Here is a 23,587-nt window from a genome sequence, read left to right as displayed (position 1 = left end):
CTTGTAGCATACAAAATGGAATTTTGTTAAGTCAAACAGTAGTTCCACATATTCACAGATACTTAGTCCACAGGACCAGATTAGAGTTAGCCTAAAAATAAAACTGCTCAAACGTGCATAGTGTGGATGCTAGGTCCTCAGCACCAAACATTTCAATTCTACAAATCCACTTGTACTGTATTGTACTATTTGCTAACGTGGACAGATCTAAACTGCTGTTGCAGCTTCTCAGAGTCCTCTTCTTTGAAGCTAGTAGACACAGATGAACTGTTGCCAATATATATGATGAACAAAAATTGGTTGATGAAGTTGCATCTTACTTGAATGGAGTAGAACATGGTGTTGGAATTCTCATTGCAAGAATATAAATGACAATGCGTTACTCAAAACCAGAATACATTAGTCTGATGCCTCAAGCTTCTCCTAACAGATGCTTTTGCTAGTTCAAGCAAGAGCCCTCGCCCAAATTATGCTTCAGTAGTAGCAATAAGGTACTTTCAAGATTTGTAAATCCACAGTGTCAAGCAAGACTACTTAGGGAGCTCAGGGTTAAGGATCTTTCCACTCAAGAACTCAAGCTTTTTTCAAAATCTCCATAGATTTTTCTGGCACTGCTACCTCCAATTTCCGGACAGGACAGGCATATTCTTCTATGTTAATATCCAGCAATTTATTGCATACTAGGGCTTAGTGACAGGCCCAGACTGACTAAGCATATAAACCTAGAAAAAAGGCCTCCCATTCCTGGGACAGTAAACAAACCTTGTGAGACTGGGAAAGCTACATGCCCGAGGCCAAATATAAATGTTCTTGCAAATGGACAACACAAACAGAAAAAGAGAGCATTTAAACACCTTCTAAAGAACTAAGGAAGGATGCTTGTGTGGTTGAAAAAACTAAAGCCTATAAGGACAAAAAGCAACTCTTCCTTCAACCAGAGCAGACTGAAAAAAAAAGAGGAAAAAATTACTCGATGCCTTTGATGCAGCATGTAAAAAGGATCACGTGAAAAATACTTTTAAAATTTCAACTACAGATAGCATACAGACACTTAACCAAAATCACATATAGGAAAGCATTTAGGAAAAAGTTCTTATCGTCAGAATTTCAAATTTGCAAAACTAAACATAACCAGACAAATACCATTCTCATTGGAAACCCAGCAGGCACAGCCAATACCCAGTGAACTGCAGTTAGGCCACAGCAGAACTACCTTCCGAGTCTGTAAGCACAGCTTACCAGATCATAATACCAACTCCACTGTTACTCAAGCAGCTTTTAATGGTCCAGTACAATGAAAACTTTTACCTGCAAGCACACAACATACTGAATTTAGAGCTGCCACAATCATCATAGAACTGTTTCTCCAGAAATTGGTAAAAATCTGTCTCAGAAGCACTTAATGCAACAGAAATGTGATTTTGCAGCCTGTGAATACAAGTATATAGGAGCTTGGAAATAGTTTCTATCAGTTCAAAAGCAGCTTACAAAAATGAATGGAGTTTTGTGGAAGAACATCAATAAAGTGATACCTGAGTAACATTTGATTACAGGTGGTCATTAGTGATTGTCTACCACAAGATCTTGGATAGCTACAATTAGTCAGCTATGACCACGACCCATTCCTGCTGTAACAGAAACCTTCTTTACAGAAATGTATCAACTTCTAAACAAATGCAGTCTTGGTGAGGGCACAGCATTGCACAGGATGTCTTAAATAAGGGGAAGAAGAGAGAAGAATGTTTTTCTCTAAAAAATTCATTTATTCTCTGTCACTTCCCAGTAGACTGCTTACTGGTACACTCCTCTGGGAATATTTTCAGCTTTGCAGTATAATACTTCAGCTCCCCAGAGTGGCTGCAAAACAGGGAGTGGAGGGATGTGAACGCAATGAATTAACTCTTCAAAAACGCACAAAATCTTCATGCAGATGGTTTTTTAGGGCACTCCATAACGGTCTGCCCATACATGTCCAGGTATTATACTGCTGGTGATAGCAGTAGTTCCGTTTTCTGGGTTCTGTTCTATGGAGCATTTACCAGGCATTGTGATCTTTTGAACAGATGCACGTTAACACCTACACCCCTCCGGTTTGCTTGGAAATTCAACAGGGGCAGGCCATTTTTACTACTGTATAGAAAGGATACAGCACTACAAAGTGGGGGAGAGAGAAGAAACCCAGGTGGATCAGCATCTGAACTGTAAAACAATAAATCAGCAACCCATTTCACTGTATACACAAGCTGGAAAATATAAAGCGACTTCGCTACTTCCTTCCTGAAATGCTTTGTTCAAAACAGAGAAAGAATAAAGAACAAAAACTGGCAAGAACGTAAAAGGATTATTTGTCTAAGAAGATTTGAGACTACACTCTGCAACCAGGCTACAGAAAATATAGGAGATGGAGTAATTCAGGATAAAATCCCTACATTAGCTGTGATTAAGAGTTTTCTGCCATCTTATAACAGTACCTTTGTACTGTATTTGTAAGCATGAATTACAGGACAGGCGAAACATGCTGTATCTTATGAGTGTAGAGTTGTCCTAGAGTTTTGAAAGTTTGTTATTTTTTTTTAAAGTAGAGAAATAATTTTTAAAGGTATTTACGAATTCCAAGGGCTTTGATGTTCCTCTCATAAATCTGCATAATCCTATGTTAAGCTATAAAATTGAACTGACCAGATTTTTTTCACTAATGAAATGCATCACTTCAAAACCTTTATTTCAACATTCACCGAAAATAATTGCACTGGAGCTCATAGGCAAACTCAGCAAGTTCTGCATCCATTTCATTTGTTAACATTTTCTTTATTTCTAATCTTAAGTTTTATTTTACACTACGAAATTCCAAGTACTATAATACAAGACTGAAATGTTAGCACTGAAATCCTGTTTCATTTACTCTGAGGGGAAAACAGTCTGATGTCTACATTTAAAGTATCAAGTTCTACTATAACCTGACATACAGGGAGTGTAGCATTATTCCAAAACTCACTCTCTTTTTCTCTCTTCTGTATTGGTAGCTTCAATATATATGCAGAAGGTTATGGTCTGATTTTCTCTTTTAGCTAACTGTGGGAAAGAGAAGGGCTCACAAAATGGCAAACAAGTTGAGTAACATGATATAGGGGAATAAATAATCAGCAGGAAAAGGAAAAGGAATTTTTTTTTATTAGAGGATTTTAATCTTACCGTGCTACAACTAAAAACTGGTCAATCTGACGGTCAGTAAGGGGGCTATCTGGATCCCATACTTTTACTTCCAGCTTTGCCTGTTCTCTGTCATCTAATTCTCCTGTCAAAAGGTAGATGGGACAAAACACTTATTACTCACAATGTTTTTCTCTGTGTATTTCTTGTACTATGTTTAAAAGAGACATTGTACATTTTTAAACACACACACACAGTACTTAACAATCAGCAGTTATCCATTTAAATTCCACAATGCAGCTTCAGTAAAATAAATATCTTCCCTTAACATCAGCATTTAAATTTAAGGAGGCATTCTTACGAGGCATAGTATCAAAGAACTTTAATACAATGTGATTATAAACTTGAAACCATAACCTAAGTAACCAGTGGTTTCTTTAAATTGCTTCTCAACTATATCAAAGTTACTGTTTCACTTAAGCCACATTAAAATTAATTTTATACTTAACCAGCTTTAGCAATTAAATTCTATCCAATTTGTATTCTATGCCCCCAAACAAAAAAACATTACAAAAAAATGCTGTCTAGTACATTTAATTATTTTTTTTTTTACCTCTTGCTCTCAGCCACTACATTATCTGTATTGTTAACACAAATCCTACTATTAAAATTGCTGTGTACGTTGACTAGGTATATCCTTTTACAAAATAATATACAAGGCTACAGCACAAGAAAGTTACTATATACCATATCATCATTTCCCAACTCCATTTGTCTGTACAGAGCAATTTGTGTACATGCACCTGGCCAAAACAATCGTGGCAGTTTCTGAAATTTAATTTGCCCTGCATTCATTATTAAAAGAGTATTGCATTTGTACTGCTTGGAAGAAGAGTGAAGTGTGAGAACACTACAATGGCTCACGTTGATATGGAAGCCTAAATCTTGGCTTGACTACTACACCAATAATTTCTACTGCAAAATGAGAAACATTACAGAAGCTGATTAAGTAGACACAACATATTCTACTAGTATGAGAAGATTTACCTATGGGATGTGGACAAGACATTTATGGCCACAACAGATGACAACAGCAAAGTTAAAATCATTGTCTTTCCTTGGTATTTTAGAATATGAGCATGTTCTTCCTTCAGTGAACATGTGGAAAAACTCCAATGTTTAATTGGCTGCCAGTACTCATCTCTGACTTTTATGAGCTACTACAAGAATACAAACCTGTTCTCAAATACAGCCTTCCATTTCCTTCAAAAAGCTAGGCTGTGTAGGCACCTCTCTGAGCACAGAGAAGATCACTTCAGTCCATGCTATTTTTTATGACTCAGTGAAAACAGCCAGTCTAAACACGCACAGTATCATCAAGACATGAAATAACTTGTACAGTTAAAAGTCTGGAAGCAGACTGCAAACCAAGCACTGGCTCTTCTGAAATCTGATCATACATGGCGAGTTTCTCTAGCACATTCATTCTGGAAGGAAAGGAAAATGTGGTATATATTTATCCCTACCAAATATACAAGTTAAGAACTGCACTGTGCTGTCTGGTTAATGTTTCAGGAACAAATTTCACAGTCACATTCTCAGAAAAACACAGTAAATTACTTTCTACGGATATGCAGGAATGAAGAATTGCCTGTCTAATGGGACTTCTGATTCTGTTTCAACTAATTCACATCTAGTACTGGAGACAAACTGTTAATTTCTGGCAATCTTGGGTAGGATTTTAGGTCTATAAACTTATTCAATGGACTACACATCTATCAATACATTCATTTTTTCCACATGTGACAGACACATTGTGGGTGACGTTCTACATTTTATAAATAATCTCTGAGCACTTCATTTCAATCTGTTAATATATAGTTTTAAAATATCTTTTATGTTAGTTAACTGTTTCAGGACATCATATGCTGGAGATCGTAACAATACTCAGGCAGGATATACTTGTCACAAAGCGAAAACATCATGCAAGCACAGCACAAGTATTCAACCAAAACATGTCATTCTCCCGAATCAAGTTTGCAAAAAGATGAAAGAAATTGCAATACATGTCTTACTTCAATTAGAGGTAATTAAACAATTGCTACTACGAAACATCATTGTAACTCTTGATAAAGGTAAATCTGAAATATTGCCAAACAGTATTTTGTAATGGCAGTAGACATAAACAGGATATGAGCAACGAAATATCTATACCAGAAGAATCCAAACAGATATAATGTAGTATTTGCAATATCAAATATTACTGCAACAATGGTAGACAGGTTTCCAGAAGATATGTGGTCTCTGCCAAACTGCACTTACAAAAATGCTTCGTTCCCAATTTTCCACTTAAATGGCAGGATAGTATCACTTAAACAGGAAGAAAAGTAACCTAAACAGATCAAATCATGGAAGCAGTCAAACAGCACTGTAGAAATCTTTGAAAAGTTGATTTCAGGAATAAAAATTTTGTTTACTTCCTTTGAATGTGCTGAAAGAATCAGTATAGGAGGATCACGTAAGATAAACAGGTCTTCTTTCCAGAGGTCATCTTTCAAAATAGTAATTATAAAAACCCCTCTGTTTTCCTTGAGCTGTCTGTCCTTAGTTAATCATGCCTGTACCGTATACTATAGAATTTTTAATGTGGCAGACCCCTTTAAAACTAAGTCGCAATTTCTCCGTTAACACCTCTACGTTTACCTTTTATATTGTTGAATTTGACACAGAACTATAAGTCATTCAAACTGAACAGGTATCAAAGTCACCATAGTATTAATTCCTTTTATTGCAAATTCCAGGACACAAAGGGAATCATAGAATCATTTAGGTTGGGAAAGACCTTCAAGATCATCGAATCCAACCACCATCCATGGAATGGGGGAGGTTAACTTTTAACATTTTCAGTATTCCATCTGAGAAGGTTCTCAGGTTGTTTTACAAGCGTTAACTTCCCTCACCACCAACATACCAATTACAGCTTCTGAGAAGTGCTAGGCTATTTTTTTGAATGGCTTGTATGACATACCAGTGTATATGCAATTTATTTTGAGCGCTCCTTATAGTTTTATTATAGCCAATCCAATCCTGAAGATTAATTTTACTGAAAAACATTAGTAGATAGGAGAAATATGCCTGGTCTTTCTCCTCATCAATTATTCAATGCCTTACTTCTCATGGTTCTCTTCTAATAAAAAGCAAAATGTTATTTTTTTTCTTAAAACAAACACAAAAAATAAGTTCTGCATTTCAGTTAGTCATTTTAAACAAAGGAAAGCACGACATGCCCCCCTCCAAAAACCATTTTAAGAAAAATTTTACGAAAGTATACCAAATGCAACTTTTTAACTGACTGCAATTAAGATCAACTACAAGAAATTAAAGATCTGCTTAGTCAGTCTTTTAGATTTCACTTCCTGCAGATAAATATCCCCAAGGTAATTAGTACATTAGATTGAGCATGATTCTATGTTCTCCTTATAACATATCCAACTAAAAGAAAATAACTTGCAATATGAACTATGAACATTTTCTCAGAGTGCAATTCTTTTAATTTTACAGATCTGTAACAATGCTGCAATACGGTATCCTTTTAAGAAACTGAAACTTTAAATCTGTAAAAGCTGGACTTTTTTAAAAATGGTTTTCTGGGAAACAATGCCAATTCCACTTTTCATGACAAAAAACTGATGAGGTATCTGCCTGAAAAATAGCCAGGAGGACAGTTTCTAGAGATACAACTTGTCAGGTACAATGTCTTATTTTTGTACTTTGCACAATTTGCACTATTTTTCAAAATACCTTTTTATTCTCCCATTCAAAAAGTAATTTAGCAGTCACTTCAATCCAAACAAAAACTGAACATCTCCAGTGCTCAGCTTTCTGAGTGAATCCATCTTTCATGATACGCAAAACAGAGGTACCAGCTGCTGGATCCTTAATCACATGGGACAGAAAATCTGTAGTTGCGATTTTTTGGTCAGAGTAAGAAGGAAGACATATCCATGGACAGCATTTGGACACCAGACCAATAGTTTGTACCACAGAGTTCCTCCTACTATGGAAATTCTTTCAGGGCTTGACACAATCTCTTGAAATCAGCCAGGAGTTTTGACTCATGCATTAGTTACCCAGACTCACTAGATACCTAAGCACATAAACATGAAGGCCTGTGTAGATGTTTATGTTCTTAATGCTTGACACATCTCTTGAGAAGTAAATTCAGTGTCTTCAACTTTGTGCTTCAGTTTTATACCTGTGAAATAGGAATTTCTCTTAGCTACATTACAAGGATGCAGAAGAGAGAGACTTGTCAGTTCTTATCCTCCCTTAGTTCAGTTCAGCATGTAACACAATGAAATTTCTGTTATTGAAATACAAGATCAGATTTAGTAGACAGCATTTAGCAGATTTTTGTCAAAACCATTGGGCAGTATACAAACTGCAGGCAATACTAAATGTCTTTTTAAACATAGCTTCATGTGCTATATAACACTCTAAAAACAGGCAACTAACCACTGAAAAAGAGGTTTCAATTCATTAACCACCTTCTCATGTTGCTATATAGACTGCCTGTCTGCAAACTTTTTCTCTAACTTACAAATGAGAAAAGTAGCATCTTCTCATACTGTCTAGCTATGAACAAAGTTCCAGACATTAAGCCTGTCTGTCTAAAGTAAAATCTGAGCTTTCTCCTTCAATGAAAAGTTCATTAGTCCCCCTCTAAAACACTCAACATATTAATTCTGCATAAAATGAATTATAGATTCATACACAGAGGTTAATTATCACAAAACATCACACAGCTTTTGACAAACAATTGATGGGGGCATGAACAGCTTAACTGAAAAGCTGGTTACAAAACGTCCAAGTAATTGACACTGGGAAAATAAGTTTTACATGAGGTACAGGAGGAAAAACATCTTTCAGATGGATGTGCAAACTTCATCTACTGACACTTACTGAGTTCAGCTCTGCATAAACAGAATTCACAGTAAACAGCTAGCTGACTGTTGGTCTTAACTAACAGAAATTACAACCTTTCTCATTATAAAAGCTCTGCAGACATAGAATTCTTATTACTCATTTTTGATTTAATTTTTTATGATTTGTGATTCTCACCAGTACTGATAATCAAAAATCATTCAGAAAAAAAGTTCAAAAATTTACACCTAACACTGCAAAAAACAAAACTGGATTATGTGCAAATAACTCTTCTTATTAAAGTAACATGAGAAAGCTTAGATTATTTTAAAAGTGTAGGCAAAGGGAAAATTATCTGTTTACCTTTCAATTGCAGAACAATTGCCCCCCCCTTAGCTTGCCTGACAGATGTATATCCAAGATTTCAATTAGTCGTTCAGACAATGAGTTGTATATTTATACAAATCTTATGGTAAAACTCAATTTATGAACATAATGTATGCATGAAGGCTAGAAACGAAAACCAGACTATATAAAGACTACATGTATAGAGACTACAAATGAAAGATATTGGGTGATACAAGCCCATTATTTATCTACAGCAACTTAAACTGCTACTGAGCATTTTCTGAGCCAATAAAACACACACAGTCCAATTGCCTCCTATCCTTTAGAGCTCTAGCTTATAAAAAAATTCAGTTATTTTTCACTTGAAAAATTCCTTTCGAATTAAACTGCCTCCAACGACCTTGGAGCTCTCTCAGTACTCAGCCTTGCAGTGCTTATAAATCAACCACTGATGATCAGAAGACAAGACCTCACAAAGCACTCAAAAGAGCTTTAATTCATCATGTTCTAAATTCCTAGAAACAAACAGAAAGAATTTCAATTGGGCTTAGAATAAACTAAACTGTAACCACACAGTAATGACCAACTTTTCCATACCGCTGCATCAAGAATGGCTGGCTTCTGGGAATGTCCAGTGCTGAAAGAAACAAACAAACAAGGTTGCCTCTTTCCCAAAACCCTGCAGAACAGTATGCAAAAAGGAACTTCCACAGATCAAAGAACATGGAGGCATAATGTCCTAAAATCACACCATTCCTCACTTTATAGTCCTTACATTAAATCACATTTAGGTAGAATCCTCACTGTCAAGAGAAATGAAATAATAAAGAGTCAGCCCTTTCATTTTAGCTTTCTATGGCAAATCTAAAGGCAATGACCTAAATTAATATACTGCATAAAACTACAAGGTCACCTTCAGTTCAAAGACAAGGGTAAGTACTCAACTAATGAAAAGATATCTGAAATTCACCTTTATTTTGGAATTAGCTTCTTGTACTCCTTTGACATCCGTGAATAAACCTGAACAATGTGGCTTGCACCAAGGTTCCCCACCCCTCACCTCCATTTTAGATGATGTTTTGGTTGGTAGACACTGTGCAGTGGTCTAGCACCTAGGCCAGTCTAAATACAGAATGATTACAACAGTTTTTCTGAATTCCTGAAATAACAACACATGAAGTAATACAGTTTTCAGGAAAGCATAGCGAAAATGATTCTGTGTATAAATAACAGTACCATTCTACATATGAATATTAACAATATTTAAAATACTTGTTTTGGAAAGAGGGATACAACAATGCATAGACATTGTATTCTTCAAAAAAAACCCCCACTAAATTAAAAGGAAATCTTTGGTCCTGCAATTTGTTTTTTTTAAATAAACTTAATGTTATGAATACAAAAATTCTCTGTGACTATAGTATTCTAAAGATAAATAGGACTATTCATTTGCATAATTTTAAACAAAACATATAATTTAGAGAATAACTTTTTCTTTAGTATTACATGTATTTTGACTTATTCAAGTGTAAAAGCCACATTTCATCTGCATCTGATATTTGTTTTTCATTCTCTGCAGAATAAATTTAAAAGAGAAAAAAAGCCTTACAGTAAAACAGCAAAGGAAGCAAAAATCTGAATTTACAAGATGTCCATTTAGGCAAAGTTACTGAGGTAGAAAAAACCAGCAAAGTCAATTAAACCCTAAGATGCTGCTTGAAAAGTGATTTGAGTGCTCATTGCGATACATTACTTGGGATAATAAGCACACATACAGCATACAATAAGTAACTGTATCCTTCACAAGACCAACTACCCAACTACTTTAACCATTTCCTTCAAGTTGTTGAAAAATAGGAAGTTCATAACAACCACAATAAAAGAATGAGAACAGATGCCTAAATCTCCTCAAGAAGCTAAGGACAGCAGGAAATCATGGCTCTCTTGAAGACTAGAACTCCAACTGACTTCTCTTCAAGCATAAAGCAAACTTGAGAAAGGTAGACCTGCTTTTACAATTCGGGACAGGGAAAAAAAAAAGACCCCTCCAACAATCCCCAAGCAGAACAACCCACATAACTCACCTTAACTGTTCAACAGTTTTTATAAGATCTAATTGCTAAACAGCACAATTTCCAACTCTTCTAATTTATCATTTGACTGTTAAAATAGAAGTTCTGAATCATCTGAGAATTGAAGCTCAGAAATTTGCATTACAACATTATGTAAGAATAGTATAAGTATAGAAAGTACGTAAGGAAGAAAAGAACCAACTTAATCCATGTAACTGCTTGTTTGATCAAAATTATACATGCACTTAATACCTTAACAAATTGCACCAAAAGGCAACACATATTTTTCAATAACATTACTGAAAAGACTTCATAAAACACTGTTTTATAATGCAAAGCTTCCAAATACCTAATTGAGCTTCTGTAGTATGTGTGGCTGCAACCCTAAACTACACATTTCCCTTGCATCTTCAAGGTTAGACAGAAGTAAATGAAGTAATTACTGAAAACAGCCACAAAGAGGTAATTTACATGCACTTCTGTTTGTTTAATTTACAGTAAAACTGATAAAAGTCTATAAACATGCATTCAATTGCCCAGCAAATAAATCACTAACTCAGTTCCCTAGAAGAGAGATTGGCAAGACTGATGTAAAGGATATTATAATCCTATTAAAATTTGACATGAACAACATTGTAAAGACTATTTTACTATTTGTGATGATCATGCATTTGACAGTTAATTGTGCAAAATTTACTCCACTGAGTTTAGTAACAAGAAAAAAATTTGCAAATGGGACAAGTGACTACCATATTTAAATTTGCTAACCCTCAAGAAACAGCTCCTTCTTTTAGAAGGTATTATAGAAAAAATTTTCTGTTACTCAAAGTCAAAAGTGCAACCAACAGAAACTCCATTTGAGAACAAAATATATTTGAGTAGACATAAACAGGAGTTTCATTCTAGTGTATTACCTTCGTCAAGATTCATCTCATCTAACCTTAAACATCCTCTGATCTATTTTAGGTACCCATCTTCAGCTGAAATGAATCAAGTCTAGGCAACATTCTTCTACTCTGACCATACAGGTAAGTCTTACTGGGTTAGCACAATCACACCTTTTATGTCTGGTATTCTATTGCAGCTTCCACAAGTAAGAACTCCTGAATCTGCTTGTTGTGTCTTTTGTTCCACACATTCCTTCTGAAAAATTCATTAAAATAGAAAGCCATTATCTTTTAGTTGAACCAATCACCCTCAAAGATCCCTCTGCTTCTGGCATATTCTGACTGACATTTTGAAGTAATCATTTATTGTGCTGCTAAGTTACTAGATTTTCCGACAAATTTGAAGCTTCAATGCATTTCACATTGAACTTGGTGGAACAGGTGTCTACAAGGTTCCTGGGCATCTTCTTGAAGCAAATGCAAGTTAGGCATAAACATCTCCTTTTATACTTGCTCCTGAAGATAGTTTTGGTTTCAGAATTTGAGCTTTGCTTTCTGCTGTCTAGATCCCTGTAAGGTCATCTTGAATTGACAGGAAATCTGGTTTTAGACAACAGACCATGGACTCCCAAATTGCTGTATGTAGAACAAGAGAGGTGTGCAAGCTACTACACAAACTAGTTCCTCCACCCCATCCAAAAAAGTACTTTATGATTGACAGCTTTTTCCACAAAAATCTTTTCAACACATGCCAACACACCGCTCATTGAAGAGCCTAAAGCTGCTGCTGTTGTCACCTTCTGTGCATGCACAGGAAAAGCAATTCTTTCTTTGATGATCGTACCTAAGCAAGTAGGTTTACACTAAATCCACTAATTTAATTGCAATTTGGTTCACTCAAAAAGGAAACATTAACATGGCCTCAAATCATCAGCCCTCATGATTTCTTAAAGCCAGTTAAAGACAAAAGGCTAGACATAAACTATTTGTGAGATACTGAACTCAGGAAAAAAAAGAGGCAGTATTTTCTGAATTTTGTTTTCTAAGAACTGCCTATTGTATTAATGTGTCCAGTTCTAGTTCTCATATCCAACAATTGTCATAAAACTGTCACTTAGCACAAATTATGGACCATATTTTCTGAAAATTGATAGGACACTAAGATACAATACTTATTTATCCCGTCAGACATTTCTCATAGCCACACATTATCAGAGTCTAACAATTGCATGGCTCTCCAATTTTTAACTTAAAATATTTGAATACAGAATCTTCTAAAAATATTTCACATCGGCCGATTTTTAAAAGGCCTGATTTTTATCTCCTTACAACAGAATGAAATCATTGCAACTACATCAACACTAACAGAGATAATCCAGCACACAGACTTTTGACAAGAGAATCAGATGCACCATTAAAACAACTCCTGCAGGTCTCTGGCTAGTATGAGTGATTTTCAAATTCGGCAGTGGTTCTTTCAATAAATGGGAGTATTATGCACCATGAAGTAACAGAACAGATCCCTCCTCAGGAGATTACAGTTGGGTTCCACTATTCTAAAACATATTTTTCACATATTAAATGAAAATAAAAATTTAGTGTATATGGGAAGCATTCAAAGAACCAGAAAATACAATACACTGAGTCTAAACATCCTGAACTTTCATGTTAAAAATCCAAACAGTATGTAGATGACTTTCTTATCTGCCTCTTTACTTGCAACCATGTTTAAGCTTAAAATCCTGGAATTCAATATTCCCAAACATTAACAGGCTTGAACTCCACCCATAGCTTCCATCTGATATGTCTGGTCTATTAAAAACAACATACTTTTACAGCTGAGTTGCAGTAAGAAGCACAAAACCAGAGAAGACATTAGGAAACATCTCTAAGGAATTATTTTGGTTTTTCAAAACACAGAAAACTTTAGAAATTTTGGGTACAAGTTCTCTGTACATCATCCAAACTCTACAGCTTAAATTTCCCCAACCGTTCCCCTTCTTCCTATTAAGCGCTCAGCTACTTGAAGTCCATTAATTCTAAAATGCCTTGCCTTCAAGAAATGGAATTGACTGCACAGCAGGTGCTATTTCTAGGCACTCTCTGGATATTTTCAGATGTGCAAGAGGGACTCTGGTTTTTTATACAGATACTTTGAATATAGTTTATAATTTTATTTTTTAAAAAGAAAAAAAAAAAGCTTTGAACAGAACATCTTTCCTACAGGCTGCTTCTCCCTCCATTTCAGAAACTCTAATTCCTCTTCCTCTCTGTATCTTAGTAAGGGGGTAGTTCTCTTCCTTGCCAACCCCAAACTCTTTGTACTGCTTTAAATGGCCAGAGAGTACCTAATTGTGTCAGATCCTGGCTCCATAAAGAATTCCCCAAAACACAGTGGTCTCCTTTCAAACCCAGATACAAGAGATAAGCAGCACTGCCCTAGGAACAGGACTGCAGCTGGGAAGGGACCATTAGCATCAGAAAAATTCCATGCAGCAGTACACAGACATCACAGTAACAGTGACTCTAAGATCAGCCCTCCAGGCTAATTAAAACAGGGCTTTGCAAACAGTTTGCCATTGCTGGTGGCAATACTCAATTAGGACTAGCAGCCAGTTCTCTAGATAAACCTTTAAACCTAATCATACCCCACCACACCTGTCAACCTCTTGATGTTTGTCTCCTTACATATACCTCTGCATGGAGACTAAAATCTCATTTCCCACCAACCGCGAATCCACCCTAAACCTTCATGCATCCATCATCACATTTCCCACTCCGACATGCCTCTGTTTTGCCCAGTGATCTCTAGCCCCACATGACTTGCTCAGCACTCAGAATCCTTACAGCAGGCACTATGAGCAGAGCTAGATGAGCCAACAGAAGCTGCTGCTATACACAGGGCAATTAATTAGCAGTAAAACGTTCTTACCAGGCACTTTCCACTGTTCAGATAAGCATGTGCACACTGATAGTTGTGAACAGCTACCACTATGATGCTGCCCAGAATAACATAGGCTGGGAATCTTTGTGTGCCCAGACACCCTTCAACTACCTGAACAACTTAAGACAGAGAAATTTCAGAGGTTAACTCCCTCTACAATCTACTTTCAAGCTGGTGGTTTTGTGCTAAATTTCAGAAATCACCCCATGTTTTTACAAGAGCGAAACAAAATTTTTAAAGGTTAGTAGTTGCTCTATTAACTGAATCATACTATGCACGTTATACTTTTTCTTATATTGCAGTATTATAATCTAATTATACTGAAGACTTTTCAGTAGGTATTAATGCTGTTAGCTTAACATTAGTGTTTGCACTTCCTAATCTTCAGGTGTTCCTTTTATTTTTAGACTGAGATTTGCTAAAAGCTCAACATATTGTCTCAAGCCTTTATGGAAAAGTCAGCTGAAACTAAGCATGCTAATGGCAACGACTGAACACATACAAAGAAGTTACACACTACCTAGCATCATCACTGGAGGGAAGGTGACTAAGTAGCAGTTTCTCTTGCAGCTTCTCTTAATGAAATATGACTCTAGATAAGCACAGAAGATGATGTGGCCTAAGATCATCTTTGAAGCATAGGTGTTTTGATTAAACGACTGTCTACTCACATGCTTGTTTAGTAAGAGGTAAACTTCCAGTCCCAACTCTTTCTCTACAGATAAAGAAGCACTTCCTAAGGGTAAAAGGCAGAAGACTGTGGGCTGAATCTCATCAGCAGGCTGTTAAACTGGAGTACGACAGTAGGATCAGTTCAAGTTGGAAGGGAGCTCAGGTGTCTAGCCCAACCTCCTCCTCAAAGCAGGCTCAGCTGTAAGATCTAACCAGAGCTTAATCCACTTGGGTCTTGAAAACCTCTAAGGACAGAGATGACACAACCTCCTTGGGTACTTGCTCCACCGCCTAACCATCCTTATCTGAAAAAAATTGCTGCTCATGGCCATTCCGAACCTCTCGTTTCAAGTTATGTCTGTTTTATCTCATCCTCCCACTACACACCAACGTCAAGAACCTGTCTGTCTTCTCAACAACCTCCCCCGAGCTACTGGGGGCTGCTGTTGGTCCCCCCCTTGAAGCCACCTCTTGTCGAGGTTGAACAACCTCAATTCCCTCAGCCTGTCCTTGCAGGGCAACTCCTCTATCCTCAACAAGTGCGATGGCCTCCACTGAACTTACTTCAGTTTATCAATAATTTTCCCATATTGGGGGACCCAAACCTGGATGCAGTACCTAGATGTGATCTAATGAGTACTCAGTAAAGGGGGATGATCACTTCCCTTGATCTACTGGCGATGTGCCAGGTGACACAGCCCAGAATGCTGTTGGCCACCTTCGCTGCCAGAGCACACTGCTGGCTTACATCCCCTTCCTGTCTGCCAGCAGCACCCCACGGTCTTTCCCACAGAGCCGCTCCCCTCAGCCTTTTCATCCCCCAATAAATTTCATATATTTATGAAAGATATGAATAAGAGTACCTTCATATGCTGTAATCTTCCCTTTAGCTAGAACAAAATTAAAGTCATCTCAAGCCACAGAGGAAGAAAACTGTCCTTGTGATTGAGGCACACTACCAGATATAGGGTTAAATATTTTATTTTTTTTAGTCTTGTCACTCTTCTTGCAGCCTATTTGCTACAATATTGTCCAAATTTCAGAGGACATTCAAATGATTAAAGTCATCTCAGATAATCAATATAGTCAAAGGTCTATAAAACTACCTAAGGATCTAAGACCTTGGCAATGTGATCTGTATAAAAAGGGAGCAAATAAGAGAAATTCAAGTTAACTGTTAGCAGAGAAATCAAATTAATTTTCTGCATTTGTAATAACTGGACAAAACTGGAGAGGTGCACATTCTTCACGAGAGATCTAAAAGACCTACCTTAAAATGAAGCATCTGTAGGAGAGGTTACAGAACAATTATACAATATCAACATTAACACGTTATTTGAGTTTGGACAAGCATCCTCTCAAGATTTCTACAGGAACTCAAGGATACAATAGCTACTAATAGTGACATGTGAACTTAAATCCATTTGTGTTACCTAGGGCACGAAGGAGGGTTTATGGGCTAAAGAGAAAACGTGGGCAACTAAGCACTGTCAAGGCTCACAACTATACTAGCCACATCAGTAGAAATTACAACATAGATACACTAGAGATAGGTCAGCACACCTTTTATAAAGAAAAATCACACCTCACATACATACTGAAGTTCTGCAAAGAGATCATAGGGATACGTACGGAAGCTCAAGGTGACAGCCTACTGGATTTTAACAAGTTTTAAGAAAACTAAGAAACCACAAGAGATAAGATCTTCTGCATGCATAAACAGCTGATGGTCTGATTCAGCATGGTTGTTCATATGCTAGTGGGCTAAATTTTCTTGAAAATGCCAACTTCAACATTTAAACATTTTACATTGCCTAACAAAGCACTGTTCTACCAAATCCTGGTACACAAAAGGTTCATTCATTATTGCTGACAAAGCAAATGTAACATCAGAAAATTTATTTCAACAAATTACACTTATTCTCTAATTTTCTTTAAAATCATAGGAGATACTTATTCCAAATTTTATTAGTTTTCTTGAAAATACAATTTAGTATTTTTGTGTTTTGTTGGGGGTTTTTTTAGTCAGAGAATTACTCCAAATAGTTTCATTAGACTTGCATATCATGACAAGAACAGTCATGATGAAGTTCTTTGTTAGGTTTATTTAGAAGATATCCTTTGCTTCAGAAATTTTAATCAAGCTTTGACAGACAGGGGAACAATTATTGACCTTTGTTGACTTTGTCCCAGTGTTTCCACCTGATTCACAACCCTACGAATAAATAAAAGTAAGCATTACTTAAGAAATTACTGATTTGGCCAATGAGGTTATTTTAAATACTTGGCTTCCCTACCTATAATAACACTTTGACTGTATTTGTTTAGCTGAGCTGTCATGCATTTTACTGTGTGACAACTACAATTAGACCTACAACAGTATGCATGAGGCAGAAAGATCAGTGCAGGCATATGAAAGAAACAATTTTTTTTAATGCTTTAAAAGCAATCCTGCAGAGCAAGCAAAAAAATAAATTTCCCAGTTATTCCCATTCTTAAGCATTATCCTACTCCATGAACTACATCCCTAATGCTATGCTGGTACTTTTCTCTCTCTCATTCTCTGCTTTTTAGCCAACCATGTAACACAACTTGTCACTGCATCAGTTGTTCCACTGCTGACATATACTGGTTGAAATGCCAGAATTTAAAAACATTTGGTTTTTAAAGTTGTGAGATAGGGAAGGATCAATGTACCATAAGTCTACCAAGTATCTGAACTGATTTGCTTTGGAGCAATTTCCCTGAGCTTTCTCATATTTCCCCATACACAAAACAGAACTAAATAAAATCTGTTAGTTAAAGGTGATAACAATTTGATCATATTCAGAACAATTTATAAAAGTACACCTTTTAACCAAATAACGATGATGATAATGACTTGCCCAAAGCAAAACTGTACCAGGGGGTTTTGTTGTTTGAGTTTTTTTGTTTTGTTTTTTTTGAACTTACTAGTCACATATTTTATAAGTTGTTAATCAAATACAGTAGGTGGATGCACCAGACAGCAGCTTCTGGCCATCACATGCAGAGAACCAGGTACCTTGCTCCTGGACTGTAGAGTAGGGATGCTTGAAACAAGATACTCTTTGTCCAAATGTGTGCTTTCATCCCCCAAGATAAACCTTTTTATTCCTGCTTTGTACAGAGGAGCAGAATGTTACCCCACACTGGAAACAGATTTGAAAATAAACAACTGCTATATTCACAGAATAAGCCACTGGAGAATGTGTTGTTAAAAGTAAAGAAAGGACCTTTAGTATTGTACTAGCCAGAATTTGAGTCAATGCTGTAAAATATAGCCTCCTGTTCTCCGGTGTTATAAAAGCAACTAAAAAGACTCTCAAAATCTTCAAACTAGAGTCTAGAAAGACTGCAGCACTAAGGTAGAAGGAAGGGCTTCACAGAACCATAGTATCATTTGAATCTGACAACTTTGATCATATTTTTACTCCCAAAGATGCTCATAACAAAAGTCATAAGAGACTGCTGAAAGAAATCTGGTCTGGTCTTTCTCCAAAGTTATAGTCTTCAGTAAATGTGTAATCTAAGTGATTTAGCCAAATCACTACAAACAAAAGCAGTGTAGATAAACAAAGCTTAGGTATTTTCAACCAGATTTAAACTATGTTTATATTTGTTTACTGTAATTGTGTAAAGGATTTATGATTCAATGTATCTCAAAGTGGGAAAACAGTGGGATCTAATACTTTATTATGTAACTTGATTTTAATAAACCTTTTAGTCTTTTAAAAAGTAAACATTCTTTTCAGTTCAAAAATTAAAGAGAAATATAAAGTTATCCAATTCACCCATGGGGCAGGGTGGGGGGGAGATGGTATGCTGCATTATCCAAAGTTTGGCCTAAACACCAGGTTTTGGAGTATGTTTTATTTACGGATGGAAAATGGTAACATGAATGGAAGGAGAAAAAAAAAAAACTACTCCCACAAAAAAAATGCATATAGTTCTCCAATAAACATTTAAAAAAAAAGACAGTAGTCCATTCAGAAAACAAATTATCATAGTGTAGAGAAAATGCAAGCAATTTTAATTTTTCATCTACTAGAATACATCAGTGTGTTTATATCAAAATAATTTAATGTTTATAGTAGATGTGGAAGGGCTTCCACAGTTCAAAGAACTTTTTTCATTTTTCAGCCACTTTGTGAATGGTCTTCTGAAAGCTAATCTGAACTGGCATGTCTTCAGTCATTTGAATTGGATTTATATGCCAGTAACTTTTAAAATAACATAACTGATGGTGTGTGACTCTTCAATTTTTCTAAATCTTATTTTTTAAAAATGGCTTTGGGGATTTTCTGTAAACATAAAATATGCCTACCAACAACATTCAAAAAGGTGTACTTCCTATACATTAAAGGACAAATTTTACGTGTGAATAAAGTTAGCAATGCTTTCTATTTTATTATATAATACTATTATTAGATGACATAAAAACTAATTTTTCTCAAGTGATCCCTAACTAAGGTGATTGCTCTAGGCTTTTAGTTTTAAAGAGTCATACATTATGGCATAAATAATTTGGACATACAGATCATTAGCCACTTTCAAAAATACAGGCTGAAAAATTTATTTCAAGATTCAGAAATCTTCACAGAATCCAAACATATGTATTTCATTCTGTTAATTTTAAACATTGTTTAGATTTGTTTTCATGAATGAAAAGGCTTGACAGTGAATGGATTAACTTTCAGGCTCTCAGCTTGCATAAAGACACAGTAACAGCTAAATCATCTTTTTCTCTTCCTTGGAGGTTAGAAGGCCACAGACACATTTAGATAACAATCAGTCAAAACTACAAGAATTCAGATATTTTTATCCTCCTAAAACCAAACTCTTTTTTCCACCACCCACTGGAAATAAGTGCAGATTAAGCCAGTGAAACTGCCAAAGAAGTGCTCTGTATACCACCAGATCTTTGGTTTGTGGGCAGCTTGGTTTTTCTGAACCTTAATAACTGATGGACTATTATTGCCTACTAAAGACTGCAAGACGACTGCATCACTTATTGCACTTTGGGGATTAATGGGGCGTGAGAAAAACAAGACAGTAACACACAGTGAAATCCTGTATTCATGACGTAAGAAAAAGATCTTCTACTCATTTAACTGAATCAAGGATTTAACTCAAAGTTACACTCCAGAAGAACTTAGTAACTTAACTTTTAATAAATACAGAATTTTAGAAAAAAATTGAGTAAAATTTCCATGGGAAAAACATTTATTTTATATGTAGTATTCTCTATTCCATAATCAGACTCTGTCTTTAATAATTTAAGTAGCAGAATTCAGTAGGAAAAGACTTCCTGCCTGGCAGACAACCCCAGCTCATCCTGAAAACCCAACAATTCAACCAGCTACTTCAGAACTACATCAGTACTTCCTGGCTACCTGATACACACACTGAGACAGTCATTTTCTCTTAGTCCTCTGGGAAGCTTTCCTCTTGAGCATATGAATGTCTACATAATTATTTGTTACCCTATGAGAGGCATATTTTACAGCAAGAATAGCAGCGTATCATATTCTAGTCATAAACTTGTTCTGAAACAAGTCTGTATGCCTTATAAACAAATCTGGAAAAGATTTCCTATAGTTTATTTCTGGATATTAAAATAAAATTCAGAATAATAATGCAGGTGAGCTACTAAACAGCATCCATTGTAAAATAATCTGCCACTTGCCAGAAATCAAATCATTTTTGTTTTATACAGTTTATTAAATAAGCTTTGTAGAAATAATGCTTATTTTGTATGAAAAAAAAAAAAGTATAGCAGAAAAAAAAAGCAGCCCATGACAAATGGAAAACACACCATTTAAGGTTACAAATATACATATTTGGGGCATTCAGAACTCCTTTGACTTACTGCAAGTGATATTCCTGTCACATAATCTTATTAAGGAATAAATACCAAGATTCTTGAAAATAGTATCTATGTCTAGATACTTCTCAGTTAACTTTTTCTTTTGCCAGCACTCAGTGTAGAGTGCACATTTCACTGACAAAACGAGCTCATTTTAAAATTTACTAAGTAAATATTATTGCAAACATAAGACACAGCTGCTCATGCTTCTTAAATAACATCCAAATACTAAATAAAAATTGTACTTGAAATTTTCTTTAAAAGAATAAAGTTCCTATGTAGCAAAATACTAAGGCACAAGTAGTTGTGCTAGTTTATAAAAAAATGAAATAAAATTTTAAAAATACCAGTGATTTTAAAGATATGCCAAGACTTGAAACATTTGTTTCAGTCCTGCTACAAAAGACAAGATGCTTTGATGGAAGCCAGTATTTTAAAATAAGAAGACATAAAGACACACATTCTCTATGCAGAGCCTGTTTTAAAAGGGAGTAAAAGAATATGGTTTTTACTTGTTTTGTTACCATGTTATTATTCTACAAAATGGGTTGGTCCTCAACATCATCTTTTTATGAGGCGCAACATCGAAGAAGTAACTGGACCATACAATTAAATAAACAAACACTGAATGCCTAAATTGCATTATGCACAAACTGGAAGTGGACAATGTCTTTTCAACAGCTATTCAAGTATCCTTTCTTTCTTTCTTCGTAATATCTACCGGTATTTGTCCGTTTTCTAAGACCTACTATTTTACCTTCTCTGCCTCTATGCTGATTCGTTTAGTTCAGAAAGTCAGCATAAGTAATAATGCAAGATGAGGATTTATGTTTTTGACTAATCAAAGATCATATATTTACCTTCTGCAAGCATGTCTGGCACATCTGCTTGATATCTAGGCCCCACTCTGATTTCTCCCTTGTCTGCTAAAAGCGTTTTCAGTGAAGGATCATACACCAATGAATAAAAAAAGGTATCCTAAAAAAGACGACACATTTGCAACAGCATAATGATTTTTAAAATTAAGTTTGTAGGCCTGTATCACCTTCCATTTGGAAATTATTAAAGCCCCCCCTGCACACTTTTACAAAGCACAGGTTTGGTACATTAATCCTTATTTTAAATCAGTGTTTTCAAGAACATATTTTTTCTAACTTACCAAGAAAATATTTTCAAAGTATTGTTTGCCCATTTATTAAAAATACAGCCGTAAAACCCCCTTAAACCCATCCCAATATTTACCCAAATAGAAGTCACATCTTACCTCTTTCTCCAGATACGACAACACAGATTCTGTTTCATTCAGAAGAGCAACACTGCATTTTCCCCTAAACAAACATAAGGAAGAACTGTTACTTTGTAAAAAGTTTGCGTTTTTATTAAGTCAAAAAGTTATTTGTAAAAAAATGATTTAGTTATGCTTTAAACTTCCACATTAAAAATATAATAAAATGCACGTTGTCACACTTTTAAGATACCAAAATTAATATCAAAGCAACAAAATTAATGGCTGTACTGACCCAAGCACTCAAATACATAGGAATTCTGCCAAACTGGGAAACAGAGAAGCAATGAAGGAACAAGAGGTACTATGGCAAACAATAAATACACATACAATTAATAAAAATGCATGGATGAATGAAATACCACCTCCGAGTGACTTATCTCCAGTAAATTCAGTGCCTAATGTGAAAAAAATAACCCAAACTAGAAACAATATAAGGTTTTACTAATAGCCTGTAAAAATAAAGTATTTTTCTTTTTTTAATGGAATTATTTCTAATAATTAAGCATGGAATTATATTCATTTCTCTATGGTCGCATTAAAATGTTAACTACCACATTTTGTGCAGGCTGCCAGTAGAAAGCTTCCCTTTATTCAGTAGTGGTACAGATCTGCCCATGTATAACGTGTAGATAACACAATGGGAGTTTGACCCCACTACCCCCACCCCTTTCTCTCCCCTCTTTCTCACCCCCTTCTCCCCCAACATTCCTTTGGCCTCAAATTCCTCTGCCTCTGACTCCTCTGCAAATAATCTGCAAGATTATTTTTAACAAATGGTATTTTAAAGAAACACACATAGATTTGGAGGAAAAATGTTAAAAGTGTGCTGAATCATCTCTCTAGCAACTGCATTTTTATGCTATCATTTTCAACTGAACTACCATTTTATAATAGTATATATTTATTACTCCTTACATACATCACCTTGTCTTTCATGCACCTAAGTTTTATTCCGTTTCTATCAGTTTAGTCAGTATTTACCAGGAGGTTCCAGAGGCCTTACACATATGGCTATATGACCTCTGCCCAGAACACCCTTCTCCCATGGAACAGACCAGCACACAAATATAGAAAACGTAATTGTTTGCAGAGACGTCCTTGATTTTAAGATAACACCAAAGGAGTTATTGTAAAAATCATCATTCATTTCAGTGAATGATGACTGTTAAGCTCAACCATAAGCATTAGATGCCAATTGTTAACAGCTGATCATTAAGCAAACATACCCAGCTAACATCTTATTCATTGCAATTGCACATCATAGGAAGTGGGGTTAAACCACACTTAAGTCTGCAATATATAACCTCCTGAATTTCTCTTCATCTCTGTATTTGTCAGGAGAACCACACGACCAAAGAGAAAAGGTGGGAAGATCAGCGAGAAAAATCTGAGCACAATACACAACAACAGAGGAAA

At 35.6% G+C, this 23,587-nt stretch overlaps 1 protein-coding gene across 2 annotated transcripts in view; it reads right to left on the bottom strand.

Moving 5' to 3' along the window:
- MTA3 (metastasis associated 1 family member 3) overlaps positions 1-23,587 on the bottom strand; it is a 141,414-nt gene that overhangs the window by 82,954 nt on the left and 34,873 nt on the right. For both annotated transcript variants that reach the window (XM_052805898.1, XM_052805899.1), the window contains exons 5-7: positions 22,148-22,211; positions 21,744-21,861; positions 3,193-3,295 (exon numbers count right to left, since the gene is read on the bottom strand). In XM_052805898.1, coding sequence (XP_052661858.1) covers positions 3,193-3,295; positions 21,744-21,861; positions 22,148-22,211 — 285 coding nt within the window. The remainder of the gene's footprint in view (positions 1-3,192; positions 3,296-21,743; positions 21,862-22,147; positions 22,212-23,587) is intronic.

Source organism: Harpia harpyja, chromosome 13 (assembly GCF_026419915.1).
Source record: "Harpia harpyja isolate bHarHar1 chromosome 13, bHarHar1 primary haplotype, whole genome shotgun sequence".
Lineage (NCBI taxonomy): Eukaryota > Metazoa > Chordata > Aves > Accipitriformes > Accipitridae > Harpia > Harpia harpyja.
The sequence above is the reverse complement of the archived record's forward strand: the minus strand, read 5'-3'. Positions and strand labels throughout refer to the sequence as shown.